At 54.5% G+C, this 18,305-nt stretch overlaps 1 protein-coding gene across 1 annotated transcript in view; it reads left to right on the forward strand.

Moving 5' to 3' along the window:
* SCUBE3 (signal peptide, CUB domain and EGF like domain containing 3) overlaps positions 1-18,305 on the forward strand; it is a 90,494-nt gene that overhangs the window by 15,258 nt on the left and 56,931 nt on the right. The window contains exons 4-5 of the mRNA XM_024200229.3: positions 5,672-5,806; positions 18,178-18,303. Of these exons, the coding sequence (XP_024055997.1) occupies positions 5,672-5,806; positions 18,178-18,303 (261 nt within the window). The remainder of the gene's footprint in view (positions 1-5,671; positions 5,807-18,177; positions 18,304-18,305) is intronic.

Below are 18,305 nucleotides of genomic sequence, written 5' to 3' on the forward strand. Positions count from 1 at the left end.
AGTTTACACCAGCTGAGGGTCTGGCCCTTTATCTGTGGCTCTCAAAGGAGGTCTCCATTATCCCCATTTCACAGGCAAGTAAACTGAGACTGTGTCTTCACTGCAAAAAATAAGAAGTGGTGTTCTTTCCATCTAGAGAGTTATCCTGATGTAAACTCCTAGTGGAGATAAGGCGCAGATAGTTATTCCCTAGAGCTGGCGAGTTAAGGTCAAACCTATACCCCGCACCTGGGGTTTACCTTGTCTAGCTGCGTCCAGGTGAAAACTCCAGTGCCTTTTTTGGCAGCGAGGACCTAACCTAAGGCACAGAGAGGCTCAGTGACTTGCTTAGGGTGTTGCAGTGAGTCAGCGGCAGAACTGGAAATGGAACCCAGGCGTCCTGACTCCCAACCCCATGCCCTGTACGCTGGACCATGCTGCCTCTGCCAGTTCATACCCGCAGCATGGGGCACAAGCCTCCATGCCAGAGCCCCCTTCCCCAGGCCGCTGGCTTCAGCACGTATTCTTCAGTGCTGTGGGGAGGGCGTGTGCGACAGTGAGGGTGGGATCTGAGTAGCAGGCAGAACCCGGGGTTGCTCCTTCTGGGACTTGTAGAGGATTGTCTGCAACTTAGACGTTATTAAAAGAAATTCCGCCATGCAAACCTCCCCACCCTCCCCCCCAAGATCCTGAGTGACCTTTTGAACCAGGATAGGAATTCAAGCCCTCGTCCCGCCACAGCGGCCTTTTGGCTTCTGGCTGTCTCCGTTGCGTTTAATGAAACAGGCATTAGGGGCTGCGGAGCCTCATTTCAGCCCTTGGGTTTGAGCTGGTGCCTTGTCGTTCTTGTGCCGAGTTTGCAGGAGAAGTCGCAGGACGTTAAGCTCTTGTTATAAGTGAGGGATTTGAAGGGAGTTATTGGCCTGTGCGGAACGCGGCTCAGCTGGGACAAAAACTCAAGCTAAGGAAACAAATCTCCTGCCATTGAACAAGGCGTCCCTTTTCTGTCTTGCTGCTGGCTTTCCAAGCTGGCTACTGCAGAAAAACTGGCTGGAGCTAGCTTGGTCCATGGAACAGCAAGGGCAGAGAACATTTCCGTGAGGAAAATTATGATGTGGGGGGACAAATCCAAGTGCCTTTTCTGAGGTGATGTGGTCTTTTATTTTTCTCTCTGGCTTTTATCCTTGCTCAGTCCCCGGGTCAAGCCACCTTGAGCTGTGATCTGGGTTACGTTTCCTAAGCTAAGCAAGGTTAAGCTGGAAGTGCACAGTTGAGAGACGTCCCTGGAACACCTGGGTGGGAGTGTTGCCCCAGACTGTGGGGCTCCTCCTTGGGTGTCAGAGCTGAGTCCTAGCGGCGGGAGGCGCTGGGCTGGACTCTGAGTTGAATCTGAGTGGCGCGAAAGGACCAGAAGGCAGCTGTATCCATCCATCTGAGAATTCCCCTGGTGTAGGGGAGCTCCTCGCTGGCCCTGGCTGTGCCACTCCATGCCCAGGTCTGGTGTGGGAGACTGGGGGGAGCATGCCAGGAGTGGGTGATGCTCAGCTGGTGCATAGTCCCTCCTGGACGGCTGGCCAAAGTTGGAACAGGGACTCAGGAGAGTGCAGGTGTGCCTTGAGAAGTGTAACTGGTTCTCTTTGCTCAGCAAAGAAACTGGGTTGCTGCCTTTTGGGTTAAGTGTACATACAACTGAGGTACAGGGCAGATCCCTTGGTCCTTTCCCTAAAGGTAGGGATGCTAGCCACAATATCCTGGGTAAATCCCAACTCGGGAATTTATGTTCTGCTGAGTTGAATTTCCCCTGTAGTTTCAATTGGCTCTGGTCAGAAGCTGGTGGATTCCATCCCAGAGGTGGCTGCACTGCAGTGGTGGGTGAAGGGCCTCCTGCAGCTCCTTCATAGGGGTGCTGGAAGGATGAGCAGAGAAGTGCTTTGGGATCCTTGGATGAAAGCCAAGCATTTGTGTATTCTCTCTTCACATCTCTTTCTCAAAATCAGTTTCGCACCTGTGCCCTTTCAGCGAGAGACACCGTACCGATAGGCCAAATGAAGAGCAAACTCCTGAAGATGGGGAAGAAAATTACTGGCCATGGCTTTGGACTGTGTGCTGTTTTCAGGAGATAGCGAGTCCTGCGAATGCCATGGGATGCTCCCCTGTAGGAAACCCTTCCAGGGGGCAGCCCCTCTCTCCTGCTTCTCTTGGCCATTCATGACCGTCCCATGGGGGTTTCCCCCCTTTTGTTCCATTCGGAGAAGCAAATGATTGTACCTGGCGCCTGCCAGCAAGGATTGCACAAAGGGAGCTGTTTGAGCATGGGTAACTGTCCTGCCAGGAGAGCCTTGCATGTCCAGGTATGGGGGAGGGTGTCACACTGTGTGGCTGTGTACATGTGTGACTCAGCAGGGCCGGCTCCCGGTGTTTTGCCAGCTGGAGCGTAAAACATTTTCAGCACCGCGCCAGCCCAGAGTGGCTGCCAGCCAGTGAGGGGAGGAAAAGGGGTGTGGGGGAGCGGCACAGCTCTGTGACGCGCCCCCTGGCAGCTGTCGCTCAGGCTGACCAGTCACCCTGCTCACCTGCCCTGCGTCTCAGCATGAGTGTGTGCCTATGTGTGTCTCTGTGTAAGAGTGTGTGTGTCCTCAAATATCTGTGTGTGTGTGTGTGTGTGTCCTTCCAGCTGTCTCTGTAGGAGTGCGTGTGTGAATGTATGTTTGTCTTGGCATGAGACTGTACATGTGTGCACATATGTTTCTGTCTGTAAGAGGCCGTGTGTGGACTTTGTGCATCCTTGTGTATGGGGGAGCGTGTGTGTATTTTAATTAGTTGCTCAGACATTTGCTCAGGTTTTCGGGCCTGATCTGGAATTCCTTCACTCCGCACGCTGTCATCAACCTGCTAGTCCAGCTTTTCCGGAGTCCAATCCACAGCCCCACTGCCGATGTCCAAGGGGCTCAGCTTTCCTCTTAGCTGCTGGGTTTGAAACGCTCGAGTTCACAGGAGGTTTTCTTTGGCACTGGGCCTCTCGCTCTCATCCTGATGCTTTCCTTGCATGTTTGGAGGGGAGAGGTCTGGTCCCATTTCTCGTCTGCTCTTCACGGCTTTCTAGAAGAGGGTCCAGGGCAGGAAAAATCCCTGGATGGAGAAGCTGCATCACCCCACAGATCTAAGCGTTTCAGGCCAAGGTGGCAAAGGGGATCTTCAACTCTGTGATCTCACTGCAGCCCAGTCCAGCACCCAGCGCAAACCCCTGCCATAAGCTGGCCTAGTGTCTCAGAGACAAGATAGGCTGAGAATTCTGTCCCCAGAACTTTGTATTTGTAGGAGCCGGGAGATACTGGAATCACTCATCCATGGACCCAGCTACTGGTCTGTTAGGTTCAGAATGACAGGGTGAGCACTCAGACATCCCAGGATTCCCCTCTGACAAAGCAACGGTGTGTTGATTTTTGGATAGGCAAGGGGCCAACTGAGATGTCTCTCTTTCTACTAAGCCGGGTCCATTTTGCTATCTTCTCTTACTCATCCCACTAGTCAGTTTTGTTGCCCTGTTGCGTCCTGTCTGACGCCTAGATTGGGGTGACCTCGGGCAAGTCCCTGTATCCCTCTGTGCCTGGGTTCCCCATCAGTACAATGAGCATAACAGCCCTGCCTTACCTCACAGGGCATGGGAGGAGAAATAGATCCAAGATTGTGAAGCACTCAGATATTAAGGTAAGGGAGCCCAGATAAGCACCTACGGTAGACAGTGAGTTCTCTGGGACAGGGACTGTCCTCTTTGTGACTCTTCTGTACAGAGCCCACCACAATGGGGCCCTCATCTTTGACTGGTGTTCCTAGGTACTATCGCAGTGCAGACAAATAATGATGGGAATCCTCTCTACCTGCAGCTCGTCCCATTGCCATCCTTCCCCTAAAGGACTGCGTTTCTTGCAGGTAGGAAGTGGATGAGCGAGTGCAGGTTCAAGGCAAGGCTTGCAGTCTCCTATCGAGCCAGCCTTCATCTTTGACCCCAGGCTAGATCTTTGATCCTTGCCGTCAGGCCATGTGGCCTGAAGAACATCTGTGTGGATCGTTCAGAAGTGCAGTTCTTCACATGCCCATTGTGTTTGTGCACTTGTGCCCGTATCAGAGGCAGCTGGGTTCATGTGCCATCCCCAGCGGCTGCCGTTCATGTCTGGGTAATAATTCGTGGGCTGTCGCGAGGACAGGCTGAGACGCTGAACGCTGACACGGGGGGTCAGTGGGAACCGTGGGGCTAACTGCCTTGGTTCAGCTTGAACAACCTCACCCATGGTTTGCAATGAGTTGGAGTGGGGGGAGGGTCATGGTGGTCAGACATCCGGTTCACAAGCTCAGCATCACCGGGGGTGCTCACCAGACCTTTGTTAGCCATTGCAGGGGAGGGTGTGTGTGTGTGTGTGTGTGTGTGTGTGTGTGTGTGTGTGTGTGTGTGTGTGTGTGTGTGTGTGTGTGTGTGTGTGTGTGTGTAAAACTTCCACAATGTCTGGTCATGCTGTACTTGTGCTGGGGGCACTAGGGGACTCCATTCTCCAGAGGGCAGTTGGGAAAGCAATTCGCCTCTTGGCCAGGGTATGGAGCAAGGGAGGCTGAAGCTCCCCTTCCAGCCAGGCTGATGCTAAGCCAGACGCGCTTGACGAGCAAACAGCCTTTGAGCTTCGTTGTAGTAAACCTAAATAGGCAAGAGGGCAGCGGTGAGATGAGGCTGCTGGGGATTTGAGTCTCTTCAGAATTAATTCTCCGAGCGAGCACTGAGCTGAGGTTTCCCTGCTCCGAGTAACAAACGCCTGGCGTTTTCAGGCCTGTAAAAGGGCCAGAGAAGTTGGCTGGGCGGCGTTTCGGCTCCGATGTTTAAACCCAGTACCTAAAGTGAGGCTCCATAGTGCGTATTCAGGCACCGGCTGTGAATAAATGGTCTGGCTCTTCAGAAGTGCTGAGCACCCAGCAGGTGTGTCAGGTACAGGGAGAGGCTTCCCAGGGGTCTAGCAGACAAAAACCTGGCCACTTACCTATTCATAGAGGAAGGGAATTGAGCTTCAGAGCCAGTGTAGTGTCTTGCAGCTAGAACAGGGACCTGAGAGTCAGGACTCCTGGGTTCTTTTTCCATGTCTGCCACAGACTTCCTGTGTGACCTTGGATAAATCATGTCGTCGCTCTGTGCCTCAGTTTCCTCATGTATAGCGCAGGGATTAGATCTGCTAGAGGAGTTGTAAGGCTTAATTAACCCTACTTTTAACATCCTTAGTGCCTGTTCTGCAGTGTTTTACACGAGAGGATAAGTACCCCGACCCCATTTGTACAGAGGGGTCAGTCAAGGCACAGAGAGAGGAAGTGACATATTCAAGGCTCCACAGTGTGTCAGTGGCAGAGTCAGGAACAGAACCCAGGTGTTCTGTTTCCCAGCCCAGTGCCCTAGCCACTGAGAAATGCTGCCCCTCATGTAACCGCTATGTGCCTCAGTTTCCCCATTGATAATACTGAGATGACTTTCAGCCATTTATCTAAAGCACTGGCAGGTCCCACTGCAAGCTCCTATGGGAGTCCCTAGGGATTAGAGCACAGTGTGGTACTCTGGTGTACTAGCGCCATGCTGCAGGGGATGATGTCCTTAGACGGAGGGTGAATGCGTGGTGGTGGTGAACGTCGCACTCATTCCCTCTCTCGCTTGCCCTGGCAGATCTGGATGAGTGCTCGGAGGGGAACGGCGGCTGCCAACAGACCTGCGTCAACATGATGGGGAGCTACGAATGCCACTGCCGGGACGGCTTCTTCCTGAGTGACAACCAGCACACTTGTATCCAGCGCCCGGAAGGTTGGTCTTTAACGGCTCTCGCTCCCAGCCCAGTTACTGAGCGCTTCCCCCTGCCTCCAGCATCTCCTTTATGGACTGGAGTGTGCAAGGAAGATGGGCAAGCGCTTGGACGCTGATGGTTTCTCAGGCTAGAGAGGGGCCATGATCTATAGGCCTTGTCTACGCTTGGGAGTACAGCCTCTGGCATAGCTGCACCAGCGCAAAGCCCTGCTGTAGATGGGCAAAGCCACCCTTTGGCCACTCTGGAGCTACCTCGGTGGCTGGCCATTGATCGGGAATTGGCCCTGATTCCAACGATGTAAACAAGGTCTTAGCCACGATGTCTCTCGCTCATGTGCAAAGAGTTGAACCGCTCCCTAGCGCAGGGCTGGGACTGACCCCTTTGCACATCAGCTGGGACGGTGGGGTCCAGTCACTGCCTTCTGAGGCCCACAGTGGGAATCGGCTATTGGGACCGAGTGAGCATCCGTCGCTTGTAATGGCAGAGGCTGGATATTGGCGAGCCTTGGTCTTCCCATCCTGCTGGGTGTATCCTAGCCCTGGCAGAGAGTTCGTTACCCACATTGTGGCAAAAGGCCTGTTGTGAGCAGCTCATTAGCAAACCCAGCTCTCAGCATCACAGGGTTAAAGCACCATCAGCTCTCCTTAAACACAGGACTTATTAGCTATTTCCTCTGTCTAATCAGTGGTGCCGGAACAATTTTAATAGTAGGGATGCTGAAGGCAGAAACCATGTATTTGGGTTGTTATTACTACTTCAAGCCAGGGGGTGTGGCAGCACCCCTAGTTCCAGCACCTGTGTCTAATTTACTTTATCTGGGGATTTATACCATGCCCATCACCATGGTATCTGGCATCATACCAAGGCATCTGCCTCCTTTACGGCTTCCATTCTTCCACCACTGGTGAAGGGGTGGGTGGGAATGGTTGTCATGCCAGGTTGTCATGTCAAGTCAGCGGGTGGAACAACCGTTGCAGCCAAGCATTCTAGACACTTAATAGAGCAAGACGCCTGTCGTGCTGTGCCACAGCAGACGTTGAGCGTGGCCAGTTCGGTTTTACACCAGTGGGGCAGTCGTTCCCAGCAGCTGCTTTGGTGGGCACATGGGCTGCTGTGTTTGGATGCTGGCTGTTGGGAAAGTATCTGTGGAGGGTCTGGAGTCATTTGCAAACGAAACTAGACCAGCTCTTTGATCCATGTATCAAAGCCCTTGCAGGCCCTTTAATAAGGCACCCGAAACAATAATACCAAACGGAAGACGTTAATCCATATACAGGACCTTTTATTAAAGGAAAACGTACCAAAAAACTCTGCACGCCAATCCACAGGACTCATCTTCGCTTGCCAGTACTTGTGTTGATCCTGCTGTCTCCTTGTCGGTTCTAATTCCCTATTGTTCGAAGTAGCCTCTTAGGTATGCTGGAGAATAGAGGGGGTTTGTTTCACTAGGTTTTGTCTTTTCTGCTTGGCAAGCATCCGTTTGGGTTTGCTCTTTCTCTCCCGGCTTCCCTGGCTGCAAAAGCCCACGTAGCAGCTTTTATCCTTCGAGTTTCCACTTGAATTTTACCCACCTGGTGCCAGATTCCAAAAGAACAGTGTGGTTTAGTGGGTTGAGCCGGGACCTCCTGAGTTCTGATCCTGGTTCTGACTCAGTGTGTGTCTGGTGGTTAGAGCGGAGCGTTAGGAGTTGGGAGTTGCTTTTCTGTCTCCCACTGTGACTCACGGTGTGAACGTGGGTGAGTCCCTTCCCTGCTGCGCCTGTTTAAAATGGGGATGATGCAGGTGAACTTCTCAGGGGAGCCATGAGGATTTTTTAAGGCTGGGAATGTGCTATTGTAACCCGCCGTTCAATGTTAGGCCTCCCCTCTGTGCCCGGTCCACAGAAGAAATGAGTCCTTTACAGTGCCCAGCTGCAGGACTGGCCCTTTACCTCAAGCTCTAGAGGCTCATGCTCTCGCGCTTGTGATCTCCCCCTTGTGACCAGCATGGAGGCTGAGACGCTATCTACCGTGCTAGTCATTTCTCTTCTTCAAGTTTAGCGGCTGTGCGCTGGATCTGGCCACAGTGCCAGCCTCGTGTTGAAAGTGTCTGAGCCTGGCCAACTTCCTCCAGACTGAAGGCCCTCCTTGTTCTGTGAGAGCTGGCGTGGAGATTAAGACTGGTCGGGGGGCTCCACGCCCAGGCGATACACATCACTGCTTAGTATCGGGGGTAGCCATGTTAGTCTGTATCCACAAAAACAACTAGGAGTCCGGTGGCACCTTAAAGACTAACAGATTTATTTGGGCATAAGCTTTCATGGGTAAAAAACCCCCTTCTTCAGATGCAGGGAGTGAAAATCACAGACACGAGCATAAATATACAAGCACATGAAGAGAATGGAGTTACCGTACAAGTGGAGAACCACTGATGACAAGGCCAATTCAGTCAGGGTGGATGTGGTCCATTCCCAATAATTGATGAGGAGTTGTCAATACCAAGAGAGGGAAAATTGCTTTTGTAGTGAGCCAGCCACTCCCAGTCCCTATTCAAGCCCAAATTAATGGTGTTAAGTTTGCAAATGAATTATACTTCTGCAGCTTCTCTTTGAAGTCTGTTTTTGAAGTTTTTTTGTTGAAGGATGGCTACTTTTAAATCTGTTATTAAATGTCCAGGGAGATTGAAGTGCTCTCCTACTGGCTTTTGTGTGTTACCATTCCTGATGTCCGATTTGTGTCCATTTATTCTTTTATGTAGAGACTGTCCGGTTTGGCAGAGGGGCATTGCTGGCACATGATGGCATATTTCACATTAGTAGATGTGCAGATGAATGAGCACCTGATGATGCGACTAGGTCCTATGATGGTGTCGCTAGAGTAGATATGGGGACAGAGTAGGCAAAGGGGTTTGTTACAGGGATTGGTTTCTGGATTAGTGTTTCTGTGGTGTGGTGTGTAGTTGCTGGTGAGTATTTGCTTCAAGTTAGGGGGCTGTCTGTAAGCGAGGACTGGCCTGCCTCCCAAGGTCTGTGAGAGTGGGGGATCGTTTTCCAGGATAGGTTGTAGATCGCTGATGATGTGCTGGAGAGGTTTTATCTGGGGGCTGTACGTGATGGCCAGTGGTGTTCTGTTATTTTCCCTTTCGGGCCTGTCCTGTAGTAGGTGACTTCTGGGTATCCATCTCACTCTGTCAATCCGTTTCCTCACTTCCCCAGGTGGGTATTGTAGTTTTAAGAATGCTTGATAAAGATCTTGTAGGATTGGAGCAAATGCAGTTGTATCTTAGGGCTTGGCTGTAGACAATGGATCGTGTGATGTGTCCTGGATGGAACCTGAAGGCATGTCGGTAAGAATAGCGGTCAGTAGGTTTCCGGTATAGGGTGGTGGTTATGTGACCATCACTTATTTGCACTGTAGTGTCCAGGAAGTGGATCTCTTGCGTGGACTGGTCCAGGCTGAGGTTGATGATGGAGTGGAAATTGTTGAAATCCAGGAATTCTTCAAGGGCCTCCTTCCCGTGGGTCTATATAATGAAGATGTCATCAATGTAGCACAAGTAGAGGAGGGGCGTGAGGAGGAGCGTGGAGTGAACCTGCCAAGAGTCCTCCGGCTGTACGGGAACCTTTCCACTGGACTCGTTCCCTTCCCTCTGTTGTCTTCTCCATCTCTTCCTCTCTCTTCCTCCTCTGCTTCTCATTCTCTCCCTTCCACTCCAGCATGCTGCTCTCCACCCTCCTCGTGCTTGGGCTCACCTATCCTCGCTGTTCCTGCTGCTCTTCTTTCTGCCGGTCTCTCTCTCTCCTTACTTGACAGCTGGACTCCCCATGGCCGGGCTGGGTCCAGCATAGGAACCTGTTCACGGGAGTATCTTGTGTTGGGCTCAGCCAGCACTGATTCGAAGAGGCCAGCTTGAGATGCCCGGGCTTGATTTATTTTTTTAGCGGAGGTGCTGCGCACTTGCCACTCCCGTTGGCTTCAGTTAGAGCTGTGGGCGGTCAGGGCTTCTGAAAGCCAGGTCCGCAGTGTGCTTAACGCTGGGCAGCCCATACATGGAGGTGCCTCAAATCATTGACCCCTTGGTGACAGCACTGCGGGCTGCTGCACAAGAGCCTCTGGGTATGTCGTTGGCGGAACTTGGGTCGGTGGCGCTGTTGAGGAGACTGTCATTTGGGGAGACTGCAGCCTCCTGTCGCGGCATTGGTGTCCAGCGTTGAAGACAGCTGGGGGCTCCCACCCACAGGCGGAGGGAGATCCCTGCAGTCAGTCCCAGCCACCAGCAGAGGGGAAGATAAGGAAAGGCCAAATTCTGAGGCTCCTGTGTGTCTCGGCTGGACTGAACCCCAGTGTGATAACCCAGAGGAGTAATGCAAGCCCCTGCCTTCTGCCCCAAACAAATCAACCCTCAGACTGGGCCCCAAACCCCCTGACTTTTGTTGGGTCTCCGGTTTTCTTGGCATCTCTACACTTGCTCAGCTTCTTTTGAATGGGTGGAAAATACCCAGCAACAGCTCACAGTCTGAGTTAAATCATCATTAAAGCTGCCCTCCCCCGTTCCCTCCCCCATCTGCCTCTTTCAGCAGTTGGATTTACCTTTATTATCAGCCGGAGTTGCGTGTCTATAGATAAATGGTTTAAGGAGCAGGAAACATTGGCTAAAAGAGGGGAGGATTACTCGGCTGGCAGGAAGCAGAAGGCAAGTGGGAAGTGCAGGAACAGGCAGGTGTGAGGTTTCTGTGGCTGATCCAGAAGGAATCCTGCCTTCCTGGCAAAGCTGCGCTCCTCAGAACCCTAATCCCACTCTGGCGACGGAGGTGCGGAAGGAATGATTAAGAAACCCGGGAAGGCGGTCTGTGCAGTACAGGATCAGAACTGGCCATTAAGTCCGCTCTCCTGCCTCCAAGTATGGGCAATACCAGGCGATTCAGTGAACAGAGAGGAAAAGCCCATAATGTACCTGGCCAGTTGGACAATGCAGATGGTGGGGAGGCGCAGGAAGAGACCGTCCTGACCTTCTATGGGTGATCAACCAGTGTCCCTGCAGCATGAGGTTTAATCGTCCTCTTTTTATGAGTTGTTATTGCCTCGGCACCTAGAGGCTGGTAGCAAGGGAAGCCTTGAAGCTGCGGCTGTGGCCGGGGTGTGCCTGCAGATTTAGGAGAACCAGAACCAAGACACAATAAATGCATCTTCTGCAGCGAGTGCGTTCTAGAGGTGGGGGGGGGTCCTTCGCTGAGAGGGGAACGTGCTTAGGGGAGGGAAAAGGATGGTGAGGTGTGAGCTTCAAAGAAGGGATAGAGGTCAGTAAATTGACAGCCTGCACAGGGCCCTGCTGGTGTACGCGAGGGCAGAGCTGGGCCTGCTGCATTTCAGCGTGGCACGCAGGATGCCAGGGGAGGGGCATGGCTGTGAGCTGGCGGACAGATGGCTGAGTGCTGGCGTGACGGTGCCTTCCCTGCGTTCCCCATGGGTGTGTCTTGCACAGCTGTGGACAAGGGGCCTGGTTCCAGCATGGCATGAAGGAGGAGTGCAAGCGTGGAAGGCACAAGCCAAGTGGGGCTCAGCTGGGAGAGACTTGAGCAGAGAGAGTCTCTGGGAGAATCTCTGCATGGGAGACTCTTGCGCAGCGGGGTGAGATTATGCTGTTCAAGAACGTGGTGCCTGCTGTGAGACCCAAGGCATTGATGGGACAAAGGTGACGGATCGGGACGTGAAGCAGGGCAGCTCACACTTGCTCTTCTAGTGTGAATGTGCAGTGTGGCTCCCAGGAGGCACCTGTTGCCAAAGGAGATTCCAGTTACCTGTCCTGACTTCTACTGTGGCTGCCGGAGTCTTCTGTTAATAACTCTCCACAGTAGTGTGTATATAGTAACTTACATTCTCTATAGTGCCAAGCATTTTACAGGCCAGATGCAGGGGAATTGCTGCCTCCCCCCTGGACACGCAGGCATCCCCGGGATGGAAGGCAGCCGCTGTCTAACAGCTCAGCATGACGCTTTAGGGGAGCGAGTGGAGAAGAATCCTACGCTCAGGTGAAATTGCCAGCTGCAGCTCTCCTAACCTGGAGCCGGGCCAGCATGCCAGAACAAAAATTCTCCTGCTCTTACATGAAATCCTAGGGCATATTTAATGACGGCACATGCCCTGAAGATGCACCATCCTTGGGCATTGCATCAGTACTGACTTGGAGGAGACAGTCAGCAACGGGCCCTCTCGGCAGCCCTGGGGTTATTTTTGGAGGTCTCCCAACTATATATTAACCCAGCTTAGCTGGTGAGAGCTGCCAGGATCAGAACCCAAGGTGGTGTGGCTGCAGGTTGCATAAACTATGGCTGGTTGTAAATTGAAGCAATAAAAAGCAAGACAAGCCACCGTCTGGATGAGAGGCAAAGGGCTGTGGCTGCTTTTCCCACCAACAAACAGCTCAGAAGTACTGCGTGTGCAGAGCAGATCTCAGAGGGCAGGGGCTGGCCAGGCAGGCCTGGTACTTGGTATTAAAGGAGAGATTGAGCAGTAAGACCGAAGAGAGGAATCTCACTCCAGGGACAGAATTAGGGCCACTGAAAAGGAGCTCGGTTCTGAGCACAGTGGGGGTTTTCAGAGCCAGCGCGGAGGCCAGGACTGGTGTGGTTTGAACACAGGATGGTTATAATTACGGACAGCTTGCCTGCCACTGCAATTAGAGATGATCACCATTATCTAGAGCAGAGCTGCGCTGGATTTGCCATGTAGGTGATACGAGGACAGCATGTGTAAGGCAGACAGGGTCCAGGCCTAGCTGCTTTAACCCCTTCTGCACGGACAGCCGGTGCAGCCTCAGGGGGATCCGAAGAAGTGAGACGAGAGCGCAGGGTCAAAAAACCCAACCGACTGTACCGCAGCCAGAGCCCTGGGACTGCAGAACCTGCCTCCCCTAAGGCTGGCAACAGGCAGCCCATCCCTCCAAAAAACAGTTTCAGTTCCCATGTTCCCCAGCCACTCACTCAGGACCCACCTGCAACCCCAGCTAGGCTTGGAGGGGGAAGTCCCTTAGAGTGGAAGAGTACGGCACGGCGAGCCCTGGAGCCCTTGGTTCATTGCCATTAATACACTGTGGGTACACTCCTGCCAGCCCCACCCGTGTGCCTATCCCCAGCCACAGCCAGAACACTGCCCGGTGCTGTGTTCCTCCCACGCAGTCCTTGGTGATCTGGGACACAGCCGGGGTGTGGAGCGACTGGAGTCTAGGCCCCATGGACATTGGCACTAATATGGAAGTGACCACACAAGCCCTTGTCAGCTATGGATTTGTAATGGGGAAATCCCAGGGGCTTCCCTGCTTGTTCTGTGACAGTGGAGAGGCAGGGGCGTGGTGGCAGATGTGAACTGTCCCTGCTGCTGTACAGCCAGACCCATGGGGGGGCAGTCGCTCCATCCAGCACTGCAGCTTGTCCATGCATGCTGGGCAGAATGCTCCTTCGGGTCTGCCCCCGCATATTCACCTCTTCATGTAGCCACCTTGATGCGGGTGCTGATCTACTTGGAAAAGAATCGCCCCGCCCCTCCCGTTGCCCTGCTCCAGTGCATTGCACCCTGCCTCCGAGTGCCTCCCGCTGGGAAAGGCACGGGCCTCCGACCATGTTATAGACCTACCCTGGCTCCCTGGAGTGACCCTATGTTGTGCATGGAGCCATGTTTGCCTCTGGGTGCTGGATTTTATGGGACCTGGAGAGGAGACTGTGGAGCCCAAGTTTCTAAAGAGAGACAATTAAAATGTAGCAGTAAAAGGGGAGAGACACAGGATGGGAGCAGGCACTGTGGCAGGGGACTTTGGCCTTTCCCTTTGAGGAGGGACGGTCAGAGCTGGCTTCGGAAAGGCCAGGACACATCCCTCTATGCTAGCAAAGTCCTGAGGGTCGGAGAGGAATGCTGAGGCATTTCATAAAGGGCACAGCCTCCTGCAGCCCTGCTCTTAATGGGCGCTGCTTAATACTGTGTGCTGCCAAGTACGTCACAGCCTCGGTGCCTCCATGTGGGGCAGAGAAGCACCGGGCTGTCCTCGTTTGAAAAATGGGTTTAACGGAGGCACCCAGAGGGCTGGGAAGTAGGAATATAGCCCAGGAGCCCTGAATCCCAGTCCCCTCCCTGCTCTGATCACTAGGCATCACTCCAGTCCTCAAACCAGGACTAGAACCCCGGAGTCCTGACTCCCAGCTCCCCCTGCTCTAACCACTGGACATCACTCCCCTCCTCAGGCTGAGAACAGAACCCCGAGGCCTGCCTCTACCCCACCTCCCCTCTGTGTTTTTTCAGCAGGGTGCCTCTTAGCATGTGGGACATCTCACTGACCCTATTCAAGGTACTCCAACCCCCTGAGGTGCCTTCTCCCAACACCCTTCCCCTGGGATCCCCCATTTTCTTAGCTGCTGGCTCATTTTCCAGCAAGTTCCCTTCGGAAAGGCTGCCGTTGCTGACACCTCTAAGCCAAGCCAGTCACCTGCCCTGCGGCGCCCACAAAATGTTCACACAGTTAGTTCCCCTTTCCCCACCATAAAGCACCCCAAGAAGGCCCTGGGTTTGCAACTCTGCGTTCCCCAGAGGGAGCCAGAGCCCTCCCCTTGAACTGGCCGCATCACGGCGGGCAGACTGGTGGGGTCTGAGCGCTCAGCATGGAATCTCTTCCTGGAACCGGCTGTGCGTGTACCCACCCCAGGTTCCTGCGCTCCCCCCGGCTGGCTGTGGGTTTTGTTAAATGTTATATAAACTCCTGTCAGTGCTCCATTCAGCACCCGCTGGGCCCAGCTTTTTGCGGCTGAGGTTACAGGTGACCTTTCCTTGTCTCCCGTCTGGCTCTAGCCGTCAGCAGCTCCTCGGCCTCGGGGCCAGGACTGAGTTAGGGGACAGGCGGGGGGGCAGAGAGGAAAAGGAGACCGTCCCAAGGGAAGCGTGTGTGGGGGCAGGGGAGGGGGGGCGCATAGCTAAAATAACGAGCCATAAGCCCAGCAGCTCCTCAAACCCTCCCCCTTCTGCCCTTTCCCTTGCTGTTCCTCAGGGCAGTCAGGCTGTAAATCCTGCCTCGGTTGTCAACACTTCATGCAGCTTGTGGGCACAGACAGAAGTTACCTTGCCGCTCGCACCACGCTGCTGCCTTAGGAATCCCCTGGGGCACACATTGAAATGGGAATGCGAGCTGCCGCTGCCCGGTCCCCAGCTCCTTTCCCCTCTCTCCGGGCGCTTTATTACCCAGCATAAACAATGCTCTGATTATGTGTGTGTGTGTGTGTATAGGCCTCTAATCACAACCATACCCGCCCTGTTCCCATCTCCTCGCCTGCGCATGGGGCATGGCTCTGGGAAGCTTCCCTTGCAGGCAGCCCCTACAGGGCATTCCCGCAACACTAGGGTGTCTGCCCTGGTAGGCCCAGGCCCTGTATGGCCCACCCTGAGATGACGAGTTACTGTTCTGTTGTCCCTTGGCCCGAGCGCTTAGCCAATATTCAAGGCCCTTGGCAGGTTGTTTCCAGTAGGAGGAGAAATGGATCATCTGAGTCGGTATTTGTTTGGTGCAATCCTATTGCTTTACTGAGAAGGCATGCAAAGTCCTGGTTCCCTGAACCCAGCACAGACCAGCATTTCCTTGCTCGCAATTCTCAAGCCTGCCTCACCGGCCAGTCCTGTGCCCCAAGGAGTTCTGTGTCTGCTCCCTCTCAGAGCCATGCTCATGATTGCTTCTCGGGCTTTCTGCCTCACACACCCACACACAGCTGCAACCAATCAATGCCCTCACCTCCTGCATCTGTAATTGGTCCCCAGGGAACCCCCTCTTATGTTCTCCAAGTCAGTGCAGCCCAGCGCCTTGGGCAGTGGCTTCTAATATTTGTTACCTTCCTCCATAAAGGAGCTTAGTTGCTTCTTCCATTGAGCTGGAATGAAAGGTGGGTGGCAGCCCCATCAGCGTCAGCGAGGTCTCCGATGTGTATCAAAGACACAGCAGTCCAACACATGTTGATCACATTGGGCCAGGCCTAGTTGAGTCTGAGATGCTCCGTCATGGGTCTGAACTGGCTGGATCTCTGCTCTCCTCAGGGGCCCAGCCTTGATGGGATTGGGGCTGCGGCTTGGTCAACCCCACCCTGAGTGGGGGTGGGATGGGATGAGCTGAGCTGGAGGTTGGAGCCACCTGGGGGAGTGGGACCAGGAGGTTGATTAGACCTGGTTGGTTGCTCTGGGCTTTCAGCACTGGGAGAGGCCAATGCACTGGCTCTCTGGCCAGATAGAGGGTATGTTGGGGTAAAATGTTCCTCCGGATGTTGCTTTCCCCTAGTGTGTGTCCCTCTCATGGCCAGTAAGAATCTTGCTTTGGGCTAATTCACACCCGTCGCTTTACAAAGGGGACGGGGGCCAGCGTCCCTCTCCGCTGTTTTACAAATGGGGAAACTGAGGCATAGCAAAGAGAAATGACTCCCTGTAGCCAATTCAATGAGCCATTGGCAGAGCTGGGAATAGAACCCAGAAGTCCTGGCGCCAGCGCGTGTGATTTGACAGCAGCCTTCCTCCGTGAGCTGCGGAATAAGCTGGGCTGCTTCCCCCAAGTTGCAGCCTTCCTAAGGCTCCGCTGGCAGTCTCCAGGTGGCGTTTGTGCCTGGTCATTACAGAATGATCCTTTGTGCCTTTGGAGTCTCACGTGCGGCTCAAGGCTGATCTTGTGCAGCCCCTTCCAGGAGCTGAGGCACCGCGAGGGGAAGGCAGGCCAGGCCGTGCACCAGCGCACCAGGGCCGCGGGTCAGCGGTGGCAGCCTGTGTAGAAGAGGCTGTCGCATGCCGCTGTCTGGTGGGGACGGCTCTGCAAGTGCAGAGTTGAGCCCTCTCCCACTCCCACCCGCAGCGGCCTGCCAAGAAGAACAGCGACAGTGAAGAGCGGAAGGGACCCGCGCTGCTGCCGGCAGCAGAAATCTGAACCGTGGGCCTGCAGAGGGTGCTTCGTGGCTTGGCCTGCAGGGAGCCATTCCCCCATGGTGTTCCGTGCCAGAAGAGGCGCCATGACGGGGACGGAGTGCTCTGTAGGTTGTGGGGAGGGACTGTGGGCAGACAAGGTGCCATGCACACCCCACCCCTGCCCTGGCTGGGAAGTGCTGCCATCCCACATAACCTCCACCAGGGCTGAATGCTGCCCTGGGGCTGGCTGCTGTTGTCAGGCTGAGGCCAGGCTGTTGGGGCAGCAGTGTGACCCCAGGTGCCTGCAGCTCCTCCCACTCCCTGGGGCGGCTGGAGCTGGGCTAGAGCCAACATCAAGGCCCCATAGTAACCCCAACAGCTGCCCCATACAATGTGACAGGCCCGCCCAGCCCTCCCAGCGCTGTGTGTCCAGGGGGAAGCCTGGCTCCAGCTCCTGTTGATGGCAAGTGGCCAATACAGGGTGATGGATGCTGTCAGGCTGGGGACGGAGCTCTGGACTTGGCCTCCATGCACCAGAGCAAAAGTCAAAACAATCCAGGGTCGTGAGTCAGCAGCGCCCTGTTTAGTTTGCAGCCTGGATAGCCCAGACAGCAACGTCAGCAGCTAATGCTGCCTCTGTCATGTTGACAGCCCAGCCTCCTAGAGCTGTCCAGCCCCTCCCAGGAAAACAGCCCTGGGCACCTTGACACGGCTCCTTGCTGCGGAAGCCACCGGGGAGCAGAGCAGAGGCACAGGCCAAATCAGGGGAGGATAATTGGAGGGGGGCTATGGATGGTGGTGAGCAGGCAGAGTGGGGGGAGGGTAGGGGAAGAGGGGAAGGACCCTGGGTGCAGAGGGGCGCAGTGGGGATGTACGGTGGGGGCTGAGCATGGGGAGGAGGTTGAGGGTGGGCAAAGCAGGAATGGAGGGGAAATGGGTACTGAGGGCGGAGGGAGACTGGGCAGTGGGGCAGGAGGAAGAAGTGATGGTGCTGTGGTGGATGGAGATGGGGAATGGGCATGCCAAGGATGGGTGGCGATGGATGGCATGTGTGGGAGGGGGAAGGTGGGGCTGGGTTTCAAACGTGGGGGAAGCATGTCCTGGCTGGATCTGTCCCAGGCTGGCAAGAGGGGTTTGAAGGGAGTCGAAGGCATTTTGGGGTGGCGGTGGGGTGCATGTGGGGCAAGGAGAGGATTTTAGGGGGGCTCGTGTTAGTTGGCTATGTGGACAACTGTCCTCGGAGAGCGCTAGGCAGGGCTGTGGGATGCTTCCCCCAGGCAGTCACAGGCAACAGAGGTTTCAGTGCCCAAGTTCTAGGCTGTGCCCAAGTAATCTGGCCCCTCTGAGATAGTGACCATCTTGTATTCAATCCCAGCCAGCATGAGAGAAACTCACCCTTCATCCCAGACCCTCCCTGGCCCTATGGCCTGAGCCCTGCAGGGGAGCGGTGGAGCTTTTATGTGTTTTCTTCTCTCTTTTAGAAGGAATGAACTGCATGAACAAGAACCACGGCTGTGCCCACATCTGCCGGGAGACCCCCAAGGGGGGCATTGCCTGCGAGTGCCGGCCGGGCTTTGAGCTCACCAAGAACCAGCGGGACTGCAAATGT

The sequence above is a fragment of the Terrapene carolina genome, unplaced genomic scaffold (assembly GCF_002925995.2).
Source record: "Terrapene carolina triunguis isolate 2854851 unplaced genomic scaffold, T_m_triunguis-2.0 Scaffold604, whole genome shotgun sequence".
Taxonomy (NCBI): Eukaryota; Metazoa; Chordata; order Testudines; family Emydidae; genus Terrapene; species Terrapene triunguis.